General features: G+C 31.4%; 1 protein-coding gene across 1 annotated transcript; it reads right to left on the minus strand.

Annotated features, from left to right (window-relative positions):
* Positions 1 to 1,546: 1,546 nt before the first annotated feature.
* LOC133175338 (nuclear hormone receptor family member nhr-6-like) lies at positions 1,547 to 23,230 on the minus strand. The gene is made up of 5 exons (XM_061310432.1): positions 23,207 to 23,230; positions 5,832 to 6,220; positions 4,502 to 4,676; positions 1,986 to 2,115; positions 1,547 to 1,566 (listed from the first exon to the last, which is right to left on the minus strand). Exons 1-5 carry the CDS (start codon positions 23,228 to 23,230, stop codon positions 1,547 to 1,549), a joined length of 738 nt encoding a protein of 245 aa, XP_061166416.1.
* Between the last annotated feature and the right edge of the window lie 381 nt (positions 23,231 to 23,611).

The raw sequence follows: 23,611 nt of genomic DNA on the forward strand, positions 1-23,611 counted from the left end.
TTACCTAGTTTCTGACAACTACTAAGATATTTTTTTTTTTTAAAAAAATTACAACTTAATTTCAGCAACATAGACAACATGAACAGATTATTTTTTTTCAAAGATTAAATTTATATTTCTTTTGGCAAAGTAAAAATGGGGGGGGGGGGGTAAATACAGTAATAGTTTTGTGCTTTCAAGCTAACACAAACAAAGTTCTGGAAAAAATAAATATATCCGACATACATTTTTTTTAATATTGTACCAACAGTTAAAATACAATCAATCGATTCCTCGGAAGTGACTCCCAAAATACAAGAATGATTATGATTACAATTTAAAAAAAGCAATACGCTTCACACTCCATTGTAACTAGGACTTTGCATTACTGTTTTTGATCTAGAGGAATAATGATCCTAGGTAAGGAGGAGGAGTTGTACTTGGTATGTTTCTATATGGCAGCCTCCCTCGGCGACCCTTTAAAAACCCGCTTCTCACAACTGAAATTTAAATACATGTATGTATTAAACCTATTTATTATATATTTGTTATATAAAACAGGATTTTTTGCATCCTTGATATGAACACAGGCACGCGCCCTGTATTACACACCCTGTATCAGCACCCTTTATTTCACCCTTTATCACACCCTTTATTACACCTTTCCGGAACAACTCTGAATTTTTCATTCGGAGTACCTTGAATCTTTTCCTTTTGTTTATGAAGTTAATTTAAATTGTAATTTTCGTCAGATATTTTATGTTATTCAAAATAATTATTTGTTTAATTTATAATTACTTCATTTCTTATCGCTGAATGCATTGCCTTTGGAAAAAATAATGAGAAACAGAAATTCAACAAAAGCAGAGCACATTCAATTATTAAAAATTCAGTAATTAATTTTCAAAGTTTATATATGATTTTTTGACACTATTTTCAAATGTATAATTAAAACAACAATAAATGGCAAAATCTGTATCACACCCAATATCAACCCTCGACCAATATCACCCCTCTGGCCTTCGGCCCTCGGACTGATATTGGAGTCTCGGGTTGATATGGGGTGTGAAACAGATTTTTCCATGTATTATTCTCTATTTATCACACGTATTAAAACATTGATAGATTAGTCCTCCTGACTGACATACATGTATTTCATAAAAATTCTGTTTAACTTAAACTACTTGATTAATTTTAAAACTCATTAATTATAAATCAGTAAGTAACTCAGAATATGACTTAACTTTTCTTAAATGATTACTTATTGGGTTTCATTTTCAATAATCACATCAGAATCAATTCTGAGGTATTGAGTATGCATTTAAACCACATATATCATTCATATCTAAATAATATTTCACGGTTAATTTTCAACTGATTTCTAGTTCATCTGAGTCAAATGTTATATGTACATCTGTTGTCTAGGAGTGTTCAGATCCCGTCAGTTAGTTTTTAGTATGCAGTAAATAAAATTTTAACATTTTAAAAAAATTTTCTCCAGGTGAACTGGGCCAATTTAAACCAAATTTAGAACAAAGTACTCTAAATTTATGGGATTCAAATTTCTTCAAATGAAGGCCAGTCTCTCTAACAAGAAAAAAAAATGAGTTAAACAAAATGAAAGACTCATATACGCATGAAAGCATCCGTATTTGTATTTAACTCTCAAGACCCTTGGCCACGATAGAATTCAATAAAGTCTTCAAAAGATTTATGTTAAGGAAATATGCAAAATAATACATGAAGCAAGTTATTTCGTCAAACAATATGAAAAAATATTCATATTCAAAGAGCAAGGCAAGATTTAGAATTTTAAGTAGGAATATATAGACGTTTTGAAGAACAAGGATAAACATAACTTTCCACTTTGTTTTGGTATTTAGAATATTCATCGTCAGATAAAAAAAAAAGATATTTGTGGCCCAGGAGCCTCTCAATGTTATTCAAAATATACACCCTTATAATAAATGTGTGATTACCAATGATTAAAGAAATGTTTTACGTACCTTCCTTGTTCATTCCCACTGACAAACATTTTTGGAATCGACAGCTCTGGCAACGCTTTCTCTGGTCTTTATTGATCTTACATTTTTTGTTTCCTGTACAGACATAATTAGGGTTCTTCTGCACAGTCCTCTGTAAATTCAAAGGGTAACAATAGTACAAATTCACTTACACACACAAATTCACTCCCTTAAAATCGCGCATTAAAAGATTAAGAGGCAATATGAAAACCATCTATCCTTCTGTATTCAATAATCCAGAAGTGAAAAAAGAATTAGATAGATTACATGATCAGTACGTAAGTACGTACTGGTCCCTGCTGACAAAGCAGGTAACAACATTGTCTTTGTTTGTAAGGTTCATTATATTAAATGTATTTTAGAGGAACTTGGATTAAATTCTACAAGTGGTAATCCAACTTATACTCATAGTTCCCTTTCTAGGGAAGAAATTCTTCAAAATCATATGTCAGTTTTGAATATTTTTAATATTCCAAACAACCAAAATGAATTCGAATTACCATATTTATATTGGATTCCGAAACTTCATAAAAATCCTTACAAACAAAGATACATAGCGGGTTCCAGTAAATGTTCAACCAAGCCTCTATCTTTACTCCTCACTAAGATATTAACAGTGGTGAAGGAGAAACTTCAAGAGTACTGTGCAACAATATATTCGAGAAGTGGTGTAAATCAGATGTGGATACTTAAAAATTCCAAGGAACTTTTGGAAAATTTGAAATCACAAGATTTTACCAAAATCAACAGCTTAAAAACTTACGACTTTTCAACTTTATTCCGCACGATGAATTAAAGTCCAGGCTTTATGATATCATTGACAGCTGCTTTTTCAATAAAAATGGAACTCGTAAATATACTTACCTTGTCATTGGTCATTTGCAAAATTATTTTGTTAAAAAACATTCTGATTGTACACACAAGTACTCTGAAGTTGACATTAAAAAGATGCTTGAGTTTCTGATTGACAATATCTATGTGGTGTTTGGAGACCAGGTCTTCCAACAATCTATTGGAATTTCTATGGGTACCAATTGCGCCCCGTTATTAGCAGACCTTTTTTTGTATTCATATGAAGTAGAATTTGTCCAAAATCTTGTACGTGAAAAGAAGAAAACACTTGCAGTGGCCTTCAACTCGACATTTAGATATATCGACGACGTATTGTCATTTAACAATGGCTATTTTCATTCTTATGTCGATACGATATATCCTGGTGAACTTGAGATAAAAGATACCACAGAGTCTGACACATCTGTTTCATATTTGGATATTTTACTAGAAAAAGACGTTAATGGTAATCTAACAACCAAGCTTTATGATAAACGTGATGACTTTAACTTTTCAATCGTCAACTTCCCTTACTTATGCAGCAATATACCTTCATCACCTGCATACGGGGTATATATCTCTCAGTTGATTCGATACGCAAGAGCATGCTCTACGTATGTACAATTTCTAAAACGAGATAAATTATTGACAAATAAGTTGATGAAACAAGAATATCAGCTGTCTCGTTTAAAGTCATCATTTCATAAGTACTATGGTCGATACAATGACCTTGTCAGCAAATACAATTTATCATTGAGTCAAATGCTGACTGACGTTTTTCATACTAATTGTTAGGCCATTATTTACACTGAATTGTCGACGGATTTCTCCGTTATTTCCCGATCATGACAAGGAGCACACGGCGGGTGTGACCGGTCTGCAGGGGATGCTCACTCCTCCATGACACCTGATCCCACCTCTGATGTTTGGAGGTCCGTGTTTGCTCTGCTCCTATTTTGTATTGTATAATGGACTTTTGAGCTTGAATACTGTTCGTTATCTCCATATATTTCATTACAGTAAGTATTATCTGCAAACAAATTAAAGCGAACAGTGGTACACGCCTAACAAATGTATACTATTCAAAAAATGGAGCTTCTTTCTTTCTGATATTAAATATGTTTCTGTGGTGAAAGTAAAATAAAAGTTCAAAGTGCCAGGAATGAATTTGATGTTTATGAGTCATTTTAAACTACAAGGAATATGAAAACCAATTCAGTGTAAGAAGCGTGTTCGCTAATAATCGTTTTTTTCTTGTTGAACTTAAGAAATGTATATTTACCAACAAATTTAGTTATCTAAATTTAAATAGATAAAATAATTAAACTTTTATTCAATAGCATTTAAATCGAAGGAATTGGACAATTTTACAACTATTCCTATTAAAAAAAATATTCTAGAAGCTTTAATATATATCAAAAGCTTGATGAAAGTCTGTAACTTTGAAATTGTTATTTTAAGCAGGACAATAAATTTTTTGGGGGGTAAAATTTCAAAGTACAGTCTTTCAACTTTTAGTCAAAGAATGTTCTGTTTTTGTTTTTATATTTAATAAAACATTGTAGCGATTTGAATGCACAATTATATTGTTCATCGAAGAGATTCTATTGATATAATACTTCTAAAATGGAAAGCCATTATTTTCTTGATAAGTATATAGTTTATACTTTGAAAAATCCCTTGCAGCCCTCACAAGTTCTAACACCATAGTGTTGACACCGGGCCTTGTCTCCACACACTGCGCATGACATACTTTCACTTTCGTCCCTTCTGCCCTTGTTCTTGGACAAAATGTGATTTGGAGGCTGTATTGTAGATTGTGCATTTGTCGTTAATTCTTTGCTGGAAAACATGTTAATATATCCTTGTTTATAAAGAATATGGTGACAACCGAAACGGCTTTGAAATCTAAATGTCTGCAACTGGAGAACTCTTTAAAAATGTTAATATTTTGCTTATATTGATGGAACTCAATGTATATTTGACTTTTTAAAAAAAATATATATATATATAGGTTAATTGGTAATTCAAAATTATTTTTTTAAACGAAACATTTAAGCATTGAATTCTTATTTTCGGATGTCGTCGGTCCTATTACACACCTGGTCGTGCCGACAAATTGAAATTGCGCGTTAATCTTTATTATGAATTTAGCGCCTTTCAGAACTGGTGTGCTTAATAGACGTAAGAGCCGTTTGTGACGTTGGAAAGTTAAATAACGCAAATGAACATTGCGAGAAAAAAAATTACAAATCAATTTTAAACGCACAGTTGTATTTAACGTTAATTTAACAGGTTTGTTTTTTTTAATTGAGTCAGAACAAAATATATTTTGGTGTTCCTAGATATTGAAAATGCATATAGTTGTTCCTACTGTGTATTCTACCGCGAGGTGACAAGGTTTCGCGCATGTTATAGAGATTTGAACGTTATAGATTTTTAATGGATTTCATAAAGAAAATTACACTGAGTGTAAATAAACATGTATGTTTAGATATTAAACATTATGTCTTTTGATTAAAAAAAAAGTTGTTTTTGAAATGAAATTTAGGCCTACATAATTGTTATTGGTAATAAACATTGATTATTTAGTTAGACTAATAGGTATTGATTATAAAGTAATAGGTAACATTGATGAGGGGGACCTCTAAAACTTTGAGGTAAGCTACTTAAAAGATATAAAATATATTGTTTGTTTATATATACAGTCGAGCCTCACTCAGATACTCGGGTATTGAGAAAATCGTCCAGATTAAGGAAGTACATTGTATCTTTATAACTTGATGCACCTTTAGTAATTGAAAGAAATTGTTTTTCTTCTCCGAGACATTTCATCCGCATGGTGAATTGTCCGAATTATTGACAGGCATATTACAAAGGCCCCACTGTATTCAGATAGTTATACATGTAGTTACGACTTTTTGAAAACAGCTAACATTTTGTAAAAGTTTTAAATTATTATCATAGTTATTGATCAGTCTTGTGGGAAATATGTACCTTACTTGGTATGATGAAATGGGGTGTCGATTTCCAGTGCCGAAAAAATAGTTTTCGGAATGTCCAAAACCAGAATTCTGTGATTGGCATAGGGATCGGTCTTCGATATGTCGATGTTGCATCGCATGGACTGTGTTGTAGTCTCTCAATCTCTCTAACATTGGACTCTTCCACTTTGTAGATAGCATGCTTGAGGTGTGTCCGGTGATTTCCGGGTTTTGCTGTAGAAAGGAATTGGGAATCAGCTGATAGGAAGCTGTTAGGAACATCTCGTCAATGTCTTGCTGATGATTTAGAAAATGTCTTTCTTGCTGATGATCAAATGTTGATATCATTAAAGAATTGTTGTTTGGGATCTGGTTCCCGTAAGGAGAAGGGGATAAAGTGTTCTACAAAACAAAATGTTTATATAGTTAAACAAAACAATCATGTTGAAAATAATTTTGTTAATTTCAATTTAACAAATATTTTACACATTTCTTGGTTGCAAAGTTGTAATGAGGGTAGTCTATGACGTAGTTTATTTTTTGATTGGTTAAAGTTCGAAATTTACCGACACTTAATTAATTAATTTTCCTATAGTTATTATTATGCTTCAATTCAATATTTTTAATAATTGATTACAAAAGAAAATATACACATGTATCAAGCTTGTTTCAGTAATTCTTCGAACATTTGTTCAAAGAAACTGTTTAAAATTTCTTCGAAAATATTGCATTACAGTTTCCTAAAATAGCTTCGATTTCAGTATTGTCAAGTTCTTTATATTTTCTTTCAATCAAAGTATTAAATTAATTTACAATTTTTTTTCATAATCTACATGTATCATTTTACCTTTAGGCAGAAAATTTTGATATTTTGATATTTTGGCAGAATCTCAAACTTGTAAAGCAATTTAAACCTAAATGCTAGGGAAATTCATACATATACAGTTACATGTACAAGTACAGTCACTGCGTGGCGAATGTGTGTGTGTGTGGAGGGCGGGGGGGTCGCCCAAAAAGGAATATGCTCAAATTGTGTTTTGAGTTTATTGATTATAGTATAAGAAATTCAGGAATTACAATATGCATCTAAAATACATTATAAAAATTGATGATTGAAAGTGTATGTAAGAGTGAAAAAGAGAAAAGAAGTTTTAGCCTTGTAATCTGACTGCTTGGACATAATTGGAAAGATTGTAATGAAATTGAAGAGACGTGCGGCATGAAACAATGGGGATTGATAAAATTTGAAAGCAAATCAGGACTCTTGTAAAGTTGCTCGTGCAGGATATCCCTTTTCTTCCTTTTTGTCATCCGCCAATTGTGGGCAAGAAAAAAGAAATACGTGTAAAAAGTTTTAATAACATATTAGGGGATGTGCTTTGGGGCAATTAAGAATCAAGTATAATTTTGGCTGTTCCGAATTTTATATACCGATTTTTTTCCCTCCATTTTGTCAAAGTTTTTTTTTCTTAAAACCTAGTGCAATAGTATCTGAAATTGTATCCTTCAATTTTTTTTAAAGATATACAGCGCCTGAAATAGAATGACAACTTCGTGAAGATTTTCACAACATTTGAATAAATATTTTCTGTTTGAATAAAGGCAAAAAAGTAAGAAAAAACTCCTATTCTTTCTTTCGACTTTAATGATTTGATTTTCTTGCCTCATTAATCTCTTTGTCTTCATCTTTTGTATTCCTCTATTTTTCTTACATCATTTCTGTATAAGGTAAAGATGTTAACTGCAATATTGTCCCATTGAGGATTCACTCAAAACGTGTTGAATGAAATATGGAGATAACGAACAGTATTCAAGCTCAAGGTTACTTAAAACAATACAAATCGAAAGCAGAGCAAACACGGACCTCCAAAAACCATCAGAGGTGAAATCAGGTGCCATGGAAGAGTGAGCATCCCCTGTAATAAAATGCAATAATTTCAATAATAAAACATGCAATTTTTGATCACCAAATTTTAATGCCCACTGAATTATATGTGTTTGAAAGCACCGAAAAACAGAATCCCCTCAGCTTTTGATTAGTTTATTCCGTTAAATATAGTTTCTGTATGTCATAAATTCTATCTAAACCTTTCTGATCTCAAATTCAGTCTGATTATCTTGATTTGAAAAGATGAACAAAAATTCACAACTTACACTTACATGTGTCCGAGGATAAAATCGTCATAAGATTCTTTTAAATATAAGCAGAACTTATTATTTGGAAATCAATGAATTATTCTTGATTTATTCTTTAATTTTTTTTTATAAGGGAAATTTCAATTTTGTTTTCATTGCCGGAAAAGTACTTTATGATGATAAATGTCAGAGATGAAAATTTTAAAACGTCAGAAATGAAAACTACAAAATGTAGGGAATGAAATAAACAATATTTTTTTAAAAAATTCCGGAAATAAAATCCTATGCTAGGCTCATTTTCCAAAAGGGGAGGGGTCTTTAAACCCAAGCTCGTTTTTCCGGGAAAAAATATTAATGTGGGAGGAAAGTCTACAACATCAGTACTTTTTAAACTATTTGACATGTATCAGCATAATTTTGCTATACCCCACCCACCAAAAATACAACAACACCATTTATAATCTTTTCCTTTTTTGGGGGAGGGGGGTGTTTTATTACTTAAAATGTTCAACTCGATTGACTTTGGTTTGATTTTGCCAATTAATGCACATCTTCCTTAACTAGTGTTAACCCCGGGGTAATATCAAGTAGAATGAAATAATCGTTAGTCTTTAACTGGATAAGAAACGATGGTTATAAAAACACGGGGGATATGCGACTTCAAGTTTCGTCAGGTGAGACAATAGGACTACCCCCCAAAGCACAGACATGTTGTTTTAACATCAACGGGATAGGCTAGTACACCGTAACACAAGTCCCTGTCAAAGTGACCCTCCAATTATTTTATAGTTAGGTACAATATGAATCGTAAGAATTATGCATCATTATTATTAATGATATAATGAAATATCTTTCAAAAGATATGAAAATTCTTTTTGGGAAGTGGAAGTCGAACGTTGTTAGGAAAGAGACTGTAATAAAATGATCATTGTTGGACTTACGAACACCATATACTGAACAATGTTCCAGTGAAGGTATGCGTATTATATATATATATATATATTTTTTTTTTATTTTGCAATGTTAATATTGATATCACTTAAACTATAAAAGACACATGTCGTACATGATTTTCCCATAAGGTAACTCGATCAACAGATCTTTGCATCTTTATATTTTTTGTTTTGTGCACTACCTGGGAGGTATGTACTGCGATAAGGAGCTAACAGTTAATCAGTGCTAACATCAAATTTTGAATAATTTTTTGATAGATAATTTGAGGTTTTGTACTGAAATATGTCATAGTATTAGAAATATAATTAATTAAAATTGGCTAACGAAATCCAGCAACTAGCGAGATATCGCAAGACTTGATCCTTTTAGTATATATACAATGTACATACATGTACGTCCCTGGAACTCCATTTTGCTGGGAGGGACACTTTTATAACAACTATACCTTAAATAATTTAAAAAGATTAATAAAGCAAATTAATTTCGAATCAATAAAGGAGAAAAATCTGCATATTAAACCGAAGGCGGACCTTTTATTATAGAGGCAGGCCGGACCTTATATGTTATCGTATTAGGTCCCCCCGGACCTTTAAACGAGGCGGACCAAATATTATGCGACACCGGTCACACCCGCCGTGTGCTCCTTGTCATGATTGGTAAATAACAGAAAAGTCCGTCGACAATTCAGTGTAAATAATGGCCTAACAATTAGTATGAAAAACGTCAGTCAGTATTTGACTTAATGATAGATTGTATTTTCTAACAAGGTCATTGTATCGAACATAGAACTTACGAAATGATGGCTGTTGATATTGTTTCATCAACTTGTTTGTCAATAACTTACCTCGTTTAGAATTTTTTCATACGTAGAGCATACTCTTGCGTATCAAATCAATTGAGAGATATACACCCCATATGCAGGTGATAAGGGTATATTGCTGCAGGGAAGTTGACGATTGAAAAGTTAAAATCATCATGTTAATCATAAATCTTTGTTGTTAGATTACCATTAACGTCTTTTTCTACTGATGCAACAAGGAGAGCTTTTTTTACGCACATTTATTTGTACATTAAAACATGTAGGCTTGGAAGGACCTAATTTTGTTCTTTATATATTTAAGCTTATAATTTGTTAGATTTAAAGCATGCATATTTGAGGTCATCGAAAGCAAATTTCTTAAGTCCATTTCATGTTTAAAAGTTATCTTAGATTAAGTATTTTTAGTCCTTTTTAACCCCTCCCTGACAAATCCGAGGTTAAAAAAAGCCACAATTCGATATAACTCGAACAATTTTTAGAAAAAAAATACGTTAATTTTTTTAGCATATATACTCGCAAGAATAAAGACACATACAGTAAGACAGATTTATGGGCAGAAAAAATTGCATAAATAAATACCCCACCCCCTATTGGGCAAATCGAAGATGTTATAAAGATAATTACCTGAGTTGTCTGATGAAACATCCTTGTAGATCAAATTCTTCCGAAGAAAAAAAAAATGTTAAGAATTAATAAAATTCAAAGGAAAAAAAACTCAGCATTCACAAAATTCTTATCCTTTTACTGATTTATTGCTTATAGTCGATCTAGGAAAAAAGATTTGAAGGTTAATGGATGTACACATGTATAAATATGTATTAATTATGAAATGAAATCTATCAAAACATACGAATACGTGACACAAATCCAGGTTACCGATTATTTCTTTAATTTGTGCTAACGAGTTGTGACATTTATTGAAGGAGGAAATGTTTGAGTTTCTATTCCATGATAACAATAAACTTTTTTATTTAAAAAAAATAGATTTTTCATTTAGATTTTTTTTTATTTATATTTAGATTGATAAACATAAGGTAATTGGATAAAATCTTTATGCTCCAGTAATCGAAGATTCGGGAGCATATAGTTTTTGGTCTGTCCGTCCGTTTTCTCAGTCTCTTTGTCCGCAAAAACTTTAAGCTTGGCCATAGGTTTTGAATAGTTGAAGGTAGAGATTGTGTATTTCTTGAAACCAGACCTTTCCTTGGGTAAAAATATTTTTTTTTTACGTTTTGACCTTGACCTTGGAGTTTGTCCTACTTTTGAAAAAAATTAACCTTCGCCATGGGTTTTGAATGATTGAAGCTATGGCTTTCATAATTCACAGGTGTTTTCCTTTTGACAAGACTTTCCCTTGGGTACCAACAATTTTGACCTTGAACATTGAGTTTCACCTACTTTTGAAAAAATCTTTAACCTTGGCCGTAACTTTTGAAAAGTTTGTGCTTGGTGTTCATATTTTACATGTGTGTTTCTTGTGACAAGACCTTCCTTTAGGTACCAACAATTTTAACCCTTTGACCTTTACCTTGGAGTTTGACCTACTTTTGAAAAACTTTATCCTTGACCATGGCTTTTGAGCAGTTGGTGCTAGGATTTCATATTTCATGAAAGTATTTCTTGTGACAAGATTTTCCCTTTGACCCTTTGATCTTATCCTTGGAATTTGACTTGCATTTGAGAAACTTTAATCGTTGCCATTACCTTCCATACGGGGCATCAGTGTTTCACAAATACATCTTGTTTGTATGATGCACAGACAAGACAGGACACACAAACAAGACAGTTACAATATGCCATAAATGATTGCATCCCAACCACTATGACACCGAAAGCGGGGGACCAGAATTCTTTGAATTTCTTTGTCTTTGAAGATGTTTTGACTATAAAATTCCAATTCAATTAAGATCAAAAGCTTTATGAGAATCAGGAATAAGTGAAATCCTTTTTTTTTTTTTTTTTAAATATTTTCAAAGTATTTTAAAATCAGTCTAGCATTACTACTGATAAACTAATCTTCAATTAATCCTGAATTGGTTTTATTTTTTAAAGTAACTTCTAGTTACAAGTACTTGTTTTTATGTTTAAAGTAATTTTCATGTCAATCTACTGCATCCCTTTAACGGTATGTGTTTGAAAAAGAGGAGACAGAATATACCATTGTTTTTGATGAATTAATTACTATTTGAACTAATTTTCCAAAACATTTTTGTAAGATTCCACTGGTCAATATTTAAATAAATTTAAATAAAAACGAAATTTAATTTCGTTTGATTTTCCTAAAACTTCAGCGTTTTTATTTAAGGTAAAACTCTGTCGCAATTTATTTTTCCTCCTCTGTGAAATTTGCTAACAAAGTCACTATTATTCAAATCAGCCACTTTTAATAGGGCACAGACAGACGTGAGTAGAGACATGCTCTTTAACGACGCAACATTTAAATTTTCACAAACATTTTCTTCCTTATATAATGGTATTTTTCAAATAACAAAGCTTACTGTTTTACCAAAATATACACTAGCTAATCGTACATCGAACATGCTAGTTTTAAAAGTGGCCATCTGAATTGAGCAGGTTCTACTCTAAAGAACTCTCATTTTCAAAAGTTAATAAGGTAAAGGGCATTTGGAGACAGTCATTGGCCAATCAGAATTCTACAGACATATGTGCTCATATTTGCATGCTACAATCTGAGAGAGGGAAATTCTTCTACCTATTAAACTGTGTTCTTAAAGATTTTCGTTACTATACGTCCTTTAACTTTATTATATGATTGTATAATTCACAATATTTCTAGATATGTTTTTTTTTCATGATTCCTGCTTTCTCTCGAAGCTATTTATTAAAAGAACAAATACTAATGAAAAGATTGATAAAAAAAAATATGTTTTATTCACCCTAGTGGCATTTAAAAAGGAGGTTTTAGACGTCAATGGATGATTGCTTAATATAATTATTTTGACCTTTACTTTAATAAGCACAATTTTTGAAAAAAAAAAGTAGTAACAACAAATAACACCACATACCTTTTAATCTTGTATACAATAACATTTATAGAAAGGATAATTTTTAAAGCATCCAAATAAGTAAGTTTTAAAATTTTAAGCTATATCAATAAGTAACGAAGTAATTTTTAATCAATCATTCATAAGTATAATTCATTTATTTATTATTTTTATAAATTCTAAAATGGGGCCCTAGAGCATAAAAAAATATACTTAGGGAAAAAAACATTTGAGATCCGGATGAAAAATTAGATTCTTTTGAACGACAATTTGATTTGATGTTAATATTCATATACATGTAGGCTACTCTACCAGAATCAAAATCGTTACTGATTTTTTTAAAGACTAAGTATTCGAATAATATATAAAACCTTTTTAATTTAGTTTAGCTAGTTTCTTCTTTATCTCTTTGGGCAGCTGAAAACTTGTTATCAAAAGGTCATCTAATATACATGTAAATCACTTTCGTTCGGTTCTGAAAATGGATAATTTTGCCTTTGTCTATTAAATTCTTAGTAAACCATTATTGTTCTTTCATTAAGTATTATGATACTTGTATATTACACTGCGTCTTAACATTATTTAATACATGTATGTGCTTCACTTCCAGTTAGACGTTCCCTGAATCCTCCATCGTGTTCATGTTCTTCTTCCCCCTATAACTATAGTCCTGCTGGACACGTCATTACTGGTGACGTAAATATAGTCAATAATGAGGACTTTAGATTACTAATTTTAAAAGGTCCTAAGTATAGGAAACCCCGATCATTCAACTGGCGTCGAAATTTCATAAATGTTATGGATTCTGTAGAGGATTACGCCAGGCGATGGGCCAGACATGAAAAAGAAGACCTTGACATTTTGTCAGAATGGATTAAATGTATCAGATGTATGTTAAAATCGCGCATTAAAAGATTGAGGGGCAATATGAGAACCATCTATCCTTCTGTATTCAATAATCCAGAAGTGAAAAAAGAATTAGATAGATTACATGATCAGTACGTACTGGTGCCTGCTGACAAAGCAGGTAACAACATTGTCTTTGTTTGTAAGGTTCATTATATTAAATGTATTTTAGAGGAACTGGGATTAAATTCTACTAGTGGTAATCCAACTTATACTCATAGTTCCCTTTCTAAGGAAGAAATTCTTCAAAATCCTATGTCAATTTTGAATATTTTTAATATTCCCAACAACCAAAATGAATTTGAATTACCACATCTATATTGGATTCCGAAACTTCATAAAAATCCTTACTAACAAAGATACAGAGCGGGTTCCAGTAAATATTCAACCAAGCCTCTTTCTTTACTCCTCACTAAGATATTAACAGTAGTGAAGGAGAAACTTCAAGAGTACTCTGCAACAATATATTCGAGAAGTGGTGTAAATCAGATGTGGATGCTTAAAAATTCCAAGGAACTTTTGGAAAATTTGAAATCACAAGATTTTACCAAAACCAACAGCTTAAAAACTTACGACTTTTCAACTTTATACACAACCATTTCCCACGATAAATTCCAGGCTTTTTGATATCATTGACAGCTGCTTTTTCAATAAAAATGAAACTAGTAAATTTACTTACCTTGTCATTGGTCATTTACAAAATTATTCTGTTAAAAACATTCTGATTATACACACAAGTACTCTGAAGTTGAGTTTCTGATTGACAATATCTATGTGGTTTTTGGAGACCAGGTCTTCCAACAATCTATTGGAATTCCCATGGGTACCAATTGCGCCCCGTTATTAGCAGACCTTTTTTTGTATTCATATGAAGAAGAATTTGTCCAAAATCTTATACATGAAAAGAAGAAACACTTGCCGTGGACTTCAACTCGACATTTAGATATATCGACGACGTATTGTCAATTAAAAATGGTTACATATGTGTTTCCATTCTTATGTCGATACGATACATCCCGGTAAGCTTGAGATAAAAGATACAACAGAGTCTGACACATCTGTTTCATATTTAAATATTTTACTTGAAAAAGACGTTAATGATAATCTATCAACCAAGTTTTATCATAAACGTGATGACTTTAACTTTTCAATCGTCAACTTCCCTTACTTATGCAGCAATATACCTTCATTTTTTTTTTGTTTATAACTCACCAGGTGAACTCACTCTGAGGTTCACCGCAGGAAAGATAGTCTGTACAAATTGCAATTAGATAACATCAAAATTCCTGATCCTGTAAAAATTTCAATAATTTTAAATAATCCACTGTTATTAAAGCACAGATAGATGCTAGATATGAAATGCCACAACGATCGGTGCAAGTTTATAATTTCCCCTTTACAGTTTCCCTTCTTTTCAAATCACAACGTTAAATGTTTTAACAAAGTATGAGTATTTTGACATCATTTCAGTACTAAACAGGACAAAGCAATTGTTATACTCGTAAAACTAAGGTTAACAATGTTCAAGTATCATTAAAGTAGACCTATGAAAAAGTAGAGTATGAAACTGACCAAACAGACCTCTGCCCTATTCTGCAGACGCACATGCTCAATAGTCAATGATCCAGAAAAAGGAGTAATTCAGGAGTACAGTACAACAATATATTCGAGAAATGGTTTTAATCAGATTAATGTGGGTACTTAAAGGAACTTTTAAAATAAATTATTTAAAAAAAAATTACCAATATCATTTCAATAAAAACCTGCGACTTTTTAACCCTTTATACAACCTTTTCAATGATAAATTAAAGTCCAGACTTTTTTACCTTATAGACAGCTGCTTTTTTCATTAAAAATGAAACTCATGAATTTACACACCTAGTAATTAGACACTTTTGTAAAAAAAAAAAAAAAAAAAAAAAAAAAAAAAAAAAAAAATTGACATTTTCTCCGAAGTTGATTTTAAAAATTTGCTTGAGTTCTAATTGACAATATCAATGTGGTTTTAGGCAATCAGGTCTTCCAGATTTTTGTTGGAATTCCCATGAGTCCTAATTGAGCAGGTCTGTTTTGTATTTATATCATGCAGATTTAAAACAAAACCAAAAAAAAAATTTTCTATCGTCAACTTCAGTTGTAGTAATATACCATTATTACCTGCATTTGGGGTTTATTCTCCCAGTTGATTCGATATACGAGAGTATGTACGTTCTACGTACGAACATTTTTAAAACAATGCAAGCTATTCTTAAATAAGTTGATGAAACAAGGATATTGACAGTTTCGTTAAAAGTCAACATTTCTTAAATTCGATGGTCGATACAATGACCTTGTTAGCAAACATAATCTATCATTAAGATGAGTGTTGACGGATGTTTTTCATACAAATTGTTAGGTCATTATTTTCACACTAAATTGTCTACAGATTTTTTCCGTTTGCTCGACCATGACAAGAACACGGCGGGTGCGATTGGTCGAGAGGGGATGCTTACTCCTCAATGACACTGATCCCACCTTTAATGTTATTATAAGTCTTTCTTTGTTCTGCTTCCAATTTGTATTGTTTCAATTGACTTTTGAGCTTCATTAATGAATACATATTTCATAAATTCTGGAGACGGATATCATCCAATCAGAATGATGCAGACGTTTGAGTGTATGTTTATTTAAGGAATGAATTTAATAGCTACCCATTTTATACGGTATAAACTGGGTTGGGGCAGTTTACGCTTTACAAACCGCGAAGCGGTTTATAAAAAAGCGTAAACTGTTCGAACCCAGTTTATACCGTATAAAATGGGTAGCTATTAAATTCATTCCTTATAATTTAATTTTCATTCATTTAGTGTAAGAAAAAAAGATGATTGTCCTTTAAAAATGACTTCAATTTGTTCAAAATTTGAATGTAACGTCAGGCGGATCGATACGTTTTTGACGCAAGTCATTGTGACGTGGGCAACCCATTTTATATGATATAATGTAAATTTTTTATCCAATCAAACACAGCGTTACAACCAGAATTAAATTATTTGCTTATCCATCAAAGTGCAAGCAGGGATTCCTTGCACTTTAAGAATAGTGTTTTAAACTATATATACATATTTTCAAATTTATGTCATAACTGTTATTAACATCTATTATTGACGACATTTCCAACCATATTTTTTTCTCTCACAATTCCTGGTTCCTTCGGTGCGTTTTTCGTAACAAGACATATGCTGAAAAATAAAATAAAATCTGACTATATTCATCCAATGTCATTTTTTAAAATGTAACATTTAGTTGTGTCAATAAATTACAATATCAGTTGCATAAATGGTGGCCTTGAACCCGTGTTTAAAAGTACATATATCAAAGAACAACATCTATCTTTACAATCTTTTTTTTTTTAAATTTCTTTTCATTGATTTGAAGTTGACTCTTTTCGAATACGAAGTGTACATGTAAGCAACCTCTCAGAATCTTAAGTACATAAAATCTGTGCGCAAGAATAGATGGAAAGTCAGAAAATCGTTTCATGCAACTAATGTTCTTAAATCTCTTTTTGATAATTCCTTGTTATCTTTCTTAGTATATACTTCTAAAATTTATCAAATTATCACACAAATTAGGATTTTGTGACTAAGTAATGATTTGGACTCTTGAATTTTTTTTAATTTTCTCGCTTGTTTTTTGTTTAAGCCCTGGAGGGACACTGACTTACTTGTTATGACTAATTTGTTATAGCTTATTTGTTGTGACTTATTTGTTAGAACATTTTATTTCTGGTTATGACTAAGTGTAACGTAGCTATGAATAACGTGTATCTTGACTTACGTTTCTTTGAAAATGATATGTTTAGTCCTAGTTTAACTATGTTTTTTCTTAATTAATTAATTGTAGTTTAATGTCCAATACAATTGTGATTACTTAATTCTTATCTGTTATATCTGGTCACTTAGTTGTTATAACTTAATGGTTATTTGTTCATTCTCATTTGTTATTTCTTGTTACTTAATAGATTTTTCTTAATTCTTTTTTTGCAACTTCCAGTGTGCATTATGATTGAACACATGAACATTACTACTATTTTTTCTACTCATTGAGATAAAATTCAAAGGCAAAATACTCCTTTCCTTTCTGAAACTACACGTAGCCTTCATCTTGTACGCTACGTTTTGGGATTACATAAACGTGTGATAACAAATGTAAAATAACAAGAATTAACAATTAAGTCATAAGAACTAAGTCAAAACACCTAAGAAGTAAGTCAATGTCCCTTCAGGGCTTCCGTTGTATTCTATATTTTTTCATTTGCATTGTAAATTCTTTTTATTTGTATTGCATAATTTTTTATTTGTATTGTATAATTTTTTATTTGTACTGTATATTTTTTTTTTATTTATGTTGTATAGTTTTATTTGCATTGTATAATTTTTATTTGTATTGTGTAATTTTCACTTTGTATTATATATAATTTTTAATTTGTATCGAATATATTTCCATTTGTATTGGACAATTTTCAATCTGTATTGTATAATTCTCAATTTATATTATATAATTTTCCATTCGTATTGAATAATTTTCCATTCATATTGAATAATTTCCCATTTGTATTGTATGCTTTTCAATTTGCTTTGTAAAATTATTCAATACAAATGAAAATTAATAGAATACAAATGGAAAATTATAAAATACAAATAAACATTATACAATACAAATAGAAAATTATACAATACAAATGGAAAAAACTATATAATAGAAGTGGAAAATTATGCAATATGAATGGAAAAGATCGAATATTGCAACGTTTGGCATGCCATAGTATACATTTAAATTTATTTTACCAGTTTGGTCGGAGTTACCTATTAATGTTTGTTCAATAATTACAGCGTATAGATGATTTTCGTATGTCGTATATTTCTCTTAGCTGTCATGATGGAGGTCACCTGAAGAATGTTAGTCTTTGATTTACAAAATCCAAACATGTGTGGCAGATATATTTGAGGGGAGGGAAAATTTTTATATAAAAGAATGATTTCTGGGAGGCATAAACAAACGTATATTCTTCAGAGAAACAATGTTTACTTTAACACAATGGTCTGTATGAAATATTAATAAAGAGACATGTGCATTATGACATCCAGAATAGTAACCAACGGAAAATAACTCTTGCTTAATTTGTGTCTATCAAAAACTATTCATACGGTTATATAGATAAACCTACATGTATTTACTGGTTATGAGGACAATAGCAGGTTTATTGTCCCCCAAAACAGCAACTATATCTCGAGACAAATTAGGTTTGAAGATATTTATGTGATTGCGAATTTCTAAATATAATGCTTGTAAATTATTAAAATATTCCTGATCTGCAGCGAAATAGATATTAGTAGATGATACAATGAAATGAGAGACAACGGACAGTGATTATGCTAAAAAGTCTACTTATACAGTATAAATTGTCAGCAGAGCCAGCACCGACTACTGAAAACAGAGGTGGAATCAGGTGCCAAGGAGGAGTAAGCATCCCGCATGATCGGCTGTCTCCTTTTAGAAATTGTTCGTACGTATAGCATACTCTTGTGTATCGAAACAAATGGGAGACATAAACTCAATATGCAGGTGATAACGGTATATTTCTACATAAGTAAGGGAAGCCGATGATAGAAATTTAAAGCCATCTTGTTAAATAAAATGTTTAGTTGCTAGTTGGACATCGATAACTTTTTCTAGTATAATCTCCAAATAAGAAGCAAATTTGTCCGACTCTGTGGTATCTTTTATTTCAAGTTTAATGGGATAAATCGAATGAACATAGGGACGAAACTGAATATTGTTCATTGATAAAACAATATGTCCAATTGCAGGCCAAGGAAAGAAACTTCCTCTTTTAATGTAGAAGTTTTTGAATAGAATCTGTTTGATAAGAAAAAAAGTACATGTACTTGTGTATAAAATCATACTGTTTCTATCAAATATAATATTATAGGAATGACTCTAATTCTTGGCCAAATTATTCGAGTAAAACCTGGTTTGGGTCAGTTTACGCTTTATAATCCGCGAAGCGGATTATAAAATAGCGTAAACTGACCCAAACCAGGCTATACTCGAATAATTTGGCCAAGAATTAGAGTCATTCCTTATATTTTAATTTTAAAATCATTACATAACTATGGGTGTAAAATTTCGTTGCTTTTTATTAGTTCAAATTTGCCGCTCAATAATACAACCGTAGTAATGGAAGTGATGGGAAGCGAGGGGAGGTAAAAACTGATACATAGGCCTAGCAGCCTTGTTGTTTGTTTACATGTGGTAAGATCGAAATATTGTTTGAATTTAAAGGTACATTTATTAAATCTGGAATTTTCCATGAATCTCGAGGATTGGAAATGAGATGATTGTATGGATACAGTTGATTCAGCTGGTTGTCAGGGGGATGTGTCCCCATACCAAACCAGGTTATACAGAAATAATTTATGTTCTTTTTTGGATATTAACCAATCAGAGGCTAGAATACAAACGAAATTAAATTATATAAATATATAAAATAAGTTTACAGATTACCTGCGATAAGGTAATATGCAAATTTATGAGTTTCATTTTTATTGAAGAAGCTGTTCATTATATCAAAAGTGTGTTCTAAAATTTATCATGAGGAATGGTTGTAGAATGTGTTGAAAAGCCGCATGGTTTGATGAATAGAATTCAACATAACAGATGCCACATGCATGTAAATGCACTTTATGTTTTGGTACGTTTCAAGTACAATGCTTTCTAAACAATCTGATAACGATTATCGAGGGAGAGGGGGACTCAGCCCTCAACCAAAACATCCTTAATAATCTTCCCTCATTGCTCCTGTTCGAAGGGAGCAGATCAAGTACATGTATCAACAACATCATTTTAACATCAACTTCAGAGTACTTTGTGTACAATCAGAATATTTTTCAACAAAATAATTTTTAAATGACCGACGACAAGGTAACTAAATTTACGAATTCCATTTTTATTGAAAAACCAGCTGTCAATGATGTCAAAAAACCTGGACTGTAATTTCTCATGGGGAATGGTTGTATACAGTGTTGAAAAGTCGTAAGTTTTTTTTTGTTATTGATTTTGGTAAAATCTTGTGACTTCAAATTTTCCAAAAGTTCCTTGGAATTTTTAAATATCCATATCTGATTTACACCACTTCTCGAATATAGTGTTGAACAGTTCTCCTGAAGTTTCTCCTTCGCCGCTGTTGATATTTTAGTGAGGAGTAAAGAAAGAGGCTTGGTAGAAAATTTACTAACCAGCTATGTACACTGTATCTTTGTTTGTAAGGAATTTTATAAAGTTTCGGAATCCAATATAAATATGGTAATTAAAATTCATTTTGGTTGTTGGGAATATTAAAAAATATTCTAAACTGTCATCTGATTTTGAAGAATTTCCTCCTTAGAAAGGGAGCTTTGATGTTTTGTAGTTGGATATGGAATTGATCTCACTTGTGAGACAGGAATTTTTTATATTTTCACTCGTGATTCGCAATCAATAATATCAAAAAATCCTGTCCCACTCGTGAAATAAATTCAATATCCAACTAAAAAACATTGAACATCCTTTACTTATTATAAGATCTAAAAAGAATCACTTTTTAAAGCTTTGAATGCTAACGACGCATTTGATATTGAGCAGTTTGATTTTTAAAGAAATGCCGTTTATATTTTTTACAGGCATATCAAAAGAAAGATAACTCAGAGATTCTTTTTAAACCGATCTAGTTTAAGTTTTGCATTTAATCGAAGTTTTCGAATTAAATACTTAATTTAATTTTATAAATGCTTATTTTTAAAATAAATATACGTCCTAAAGCAACGAGTGAAAAACTTATGCTGTATACAACAGGGTAGAAGATATTTGTGTCTACCGAATTGTCTTATTCAGACTCTATAACAGATATTATAAGGTTCAAACAGATGATAATAATATTATTTCTATGTATATAGAAAAAAGTCAACATCAAACTTTTGTCAGTTAGGAATTATTTATTAGTACATGTATGTGCTGAGTGTTATTCTGGCATAATTTGGGAGTCGCCAATCTTCAGCACAATATAGGCAGACCTATCAGAATCAACAAATAACACATCAATCACATATACATTCAACAAATATAATCTGACTATCACTATCCGGCTACAAAATTAATCTAAGTTTATGTCTCCATGTCAAAATAATTAAAACAGTGCACATCTTTTGAAAAAAATCATTCAAATCCTTGACATGCGAATTGCAACTTATTGCCTTTTTTGATACCCTATTTCTTAAAGGTTTTGATGTTACATTCTTTTCAAACACTATGGAGAATAGATCCTATTTGGGGGTTGGGTGGGATGGGAGTTTTACACTTAAAATATCTAGACTATTCGCTACAATTTGATTTAATTAATTAAGGACACTCCCTTCTTTAAAAAAGAAATTTGATTCATATCATTCGAAATGTCAACAACTTCATCTCATTGTAGATGCTTATGTTCCTGTGATCTGATACATAAAAAAGATTCTACCCTTTCCTTTTAAAAGAAGCAGGAAATTTTTCCTTTCAATTTTAAAAATGTATATTAGAAATAACACTCCTTTCTCTACATTTAATAGTTGTTATTTCGACAGACTCCTACTTAACTTTTTAAAAGTGACTGTTACTTCGTCAAACTTGGGGGGATTGGCAAAGTCTTTTGTCGCTTGTCCTTTGTCGATTCTCTAGCTAATACATGTAAGTACTAGACAAGTCGAAGACATTATAATTACTAATAATAGACTTTAGCCTCAATATGTTTGTTATGAATATATACTGGTATAATTGTAGAATGTGGTGAAGAAAGATGATTCATTAGTAAGTTTCACTTTTAATTTCCTTGGAAAAAAGGAACTCGTTTACACCAACTGGATGCACTGCGAGGGTCTACAGCTAGAAGAAATGTTTTTAATTTATTTCATGGCCAGATGTAGTTTTCCCCAGGTTTGGCAAATTATTATATGATATTATTAATTGTGCAAAGCTAGCAGGAGACATTATAATATCAGTGGCGACATATCTACGGGATGGCGTTGGTGTAAATGTAAGGGTTAGAATGTTACTTAGGGTTTTCTACGGGATATAGAAGTCGAGCGATAGCGAGACTTCTATGTCCTGTAGAAAACCCTAGTTAACATTCTAACGCGCTTAAAGGACAAGGTTTACTCGAGACAAAACCAGTAAATCAGTGTCAAATTAATCAGCATCTATGATGCCAGTTTCTGATTCATACAGAATTGGGGTTTACCAGTCATTCTATCACAATGTCTGAACAGGATAACAGTTATTCAGACCTCATTGGCATTGCAAATTTTTCTTTATTTGATGGAGATGACTTTGATGTTGATATAATTCCTACACAGGAGTTATTTTTTAAAAGAGAACAGAATGATAGATATGCTGCACCAATATCTAGAGAAGATTTGCAGAAGAAATTCATAGAAAGTGTTCCTAAAAAAACTAGAGAAAATAATAGATGGGCTGTTAAACTTTGGAAGGACTGATCGCTGCACAGAAATACATTACCTGAAACCTACATGGAGAATCCATCTTTTTTCCCAATACCTGTTGAAATTTCAACATCAACTGTTGCAGAACTTCAGTTCTGGATGCCGCGTTTCATCAATGAAATCAGAAGAAAAGACGGTACCGACTACCCACCAAATACCCTTACGAATATTGCGGCAGGGATTTAGCGTTATTTAAGAGAAGAATGTAATCGTCCTACTGTTAATTTTCTAAAGAAAGATGACCCCACCTTTGATTTGTTTAGGAAAAGTTTAGATTCCAGGACGAAAGAATTAACCAATATGGGTGTTGGAACAAAAGTGAACCGAGCAGATCCTGTTCTATTACAAGATGAAGAACAGCTATGGAATTCTGGGGTTTTGAACCAAAATACCGCCCAAGGACTTTCTAACTGTGTATTTT

The sequence above is a fragment of the Saccostrea echinata genome, unplaced genomic scaffold (genome assembly GCF_033153115.1).
Source record: "Saccostrea echinata isolate AGI-Se365-2 ecotype Australia unplaced genomic scaffold, CSIRO_AGI_Sech_v1 ptg000062l, whole genome shotgun sequence".
NCBI classification, from domain to species: domain Eukaryota; kingdom Metazoa; phylum Mollusca; class Bivalvia; order Ostreida; family Ostreidae; genus Saccostrea; species Saccostrea echinata.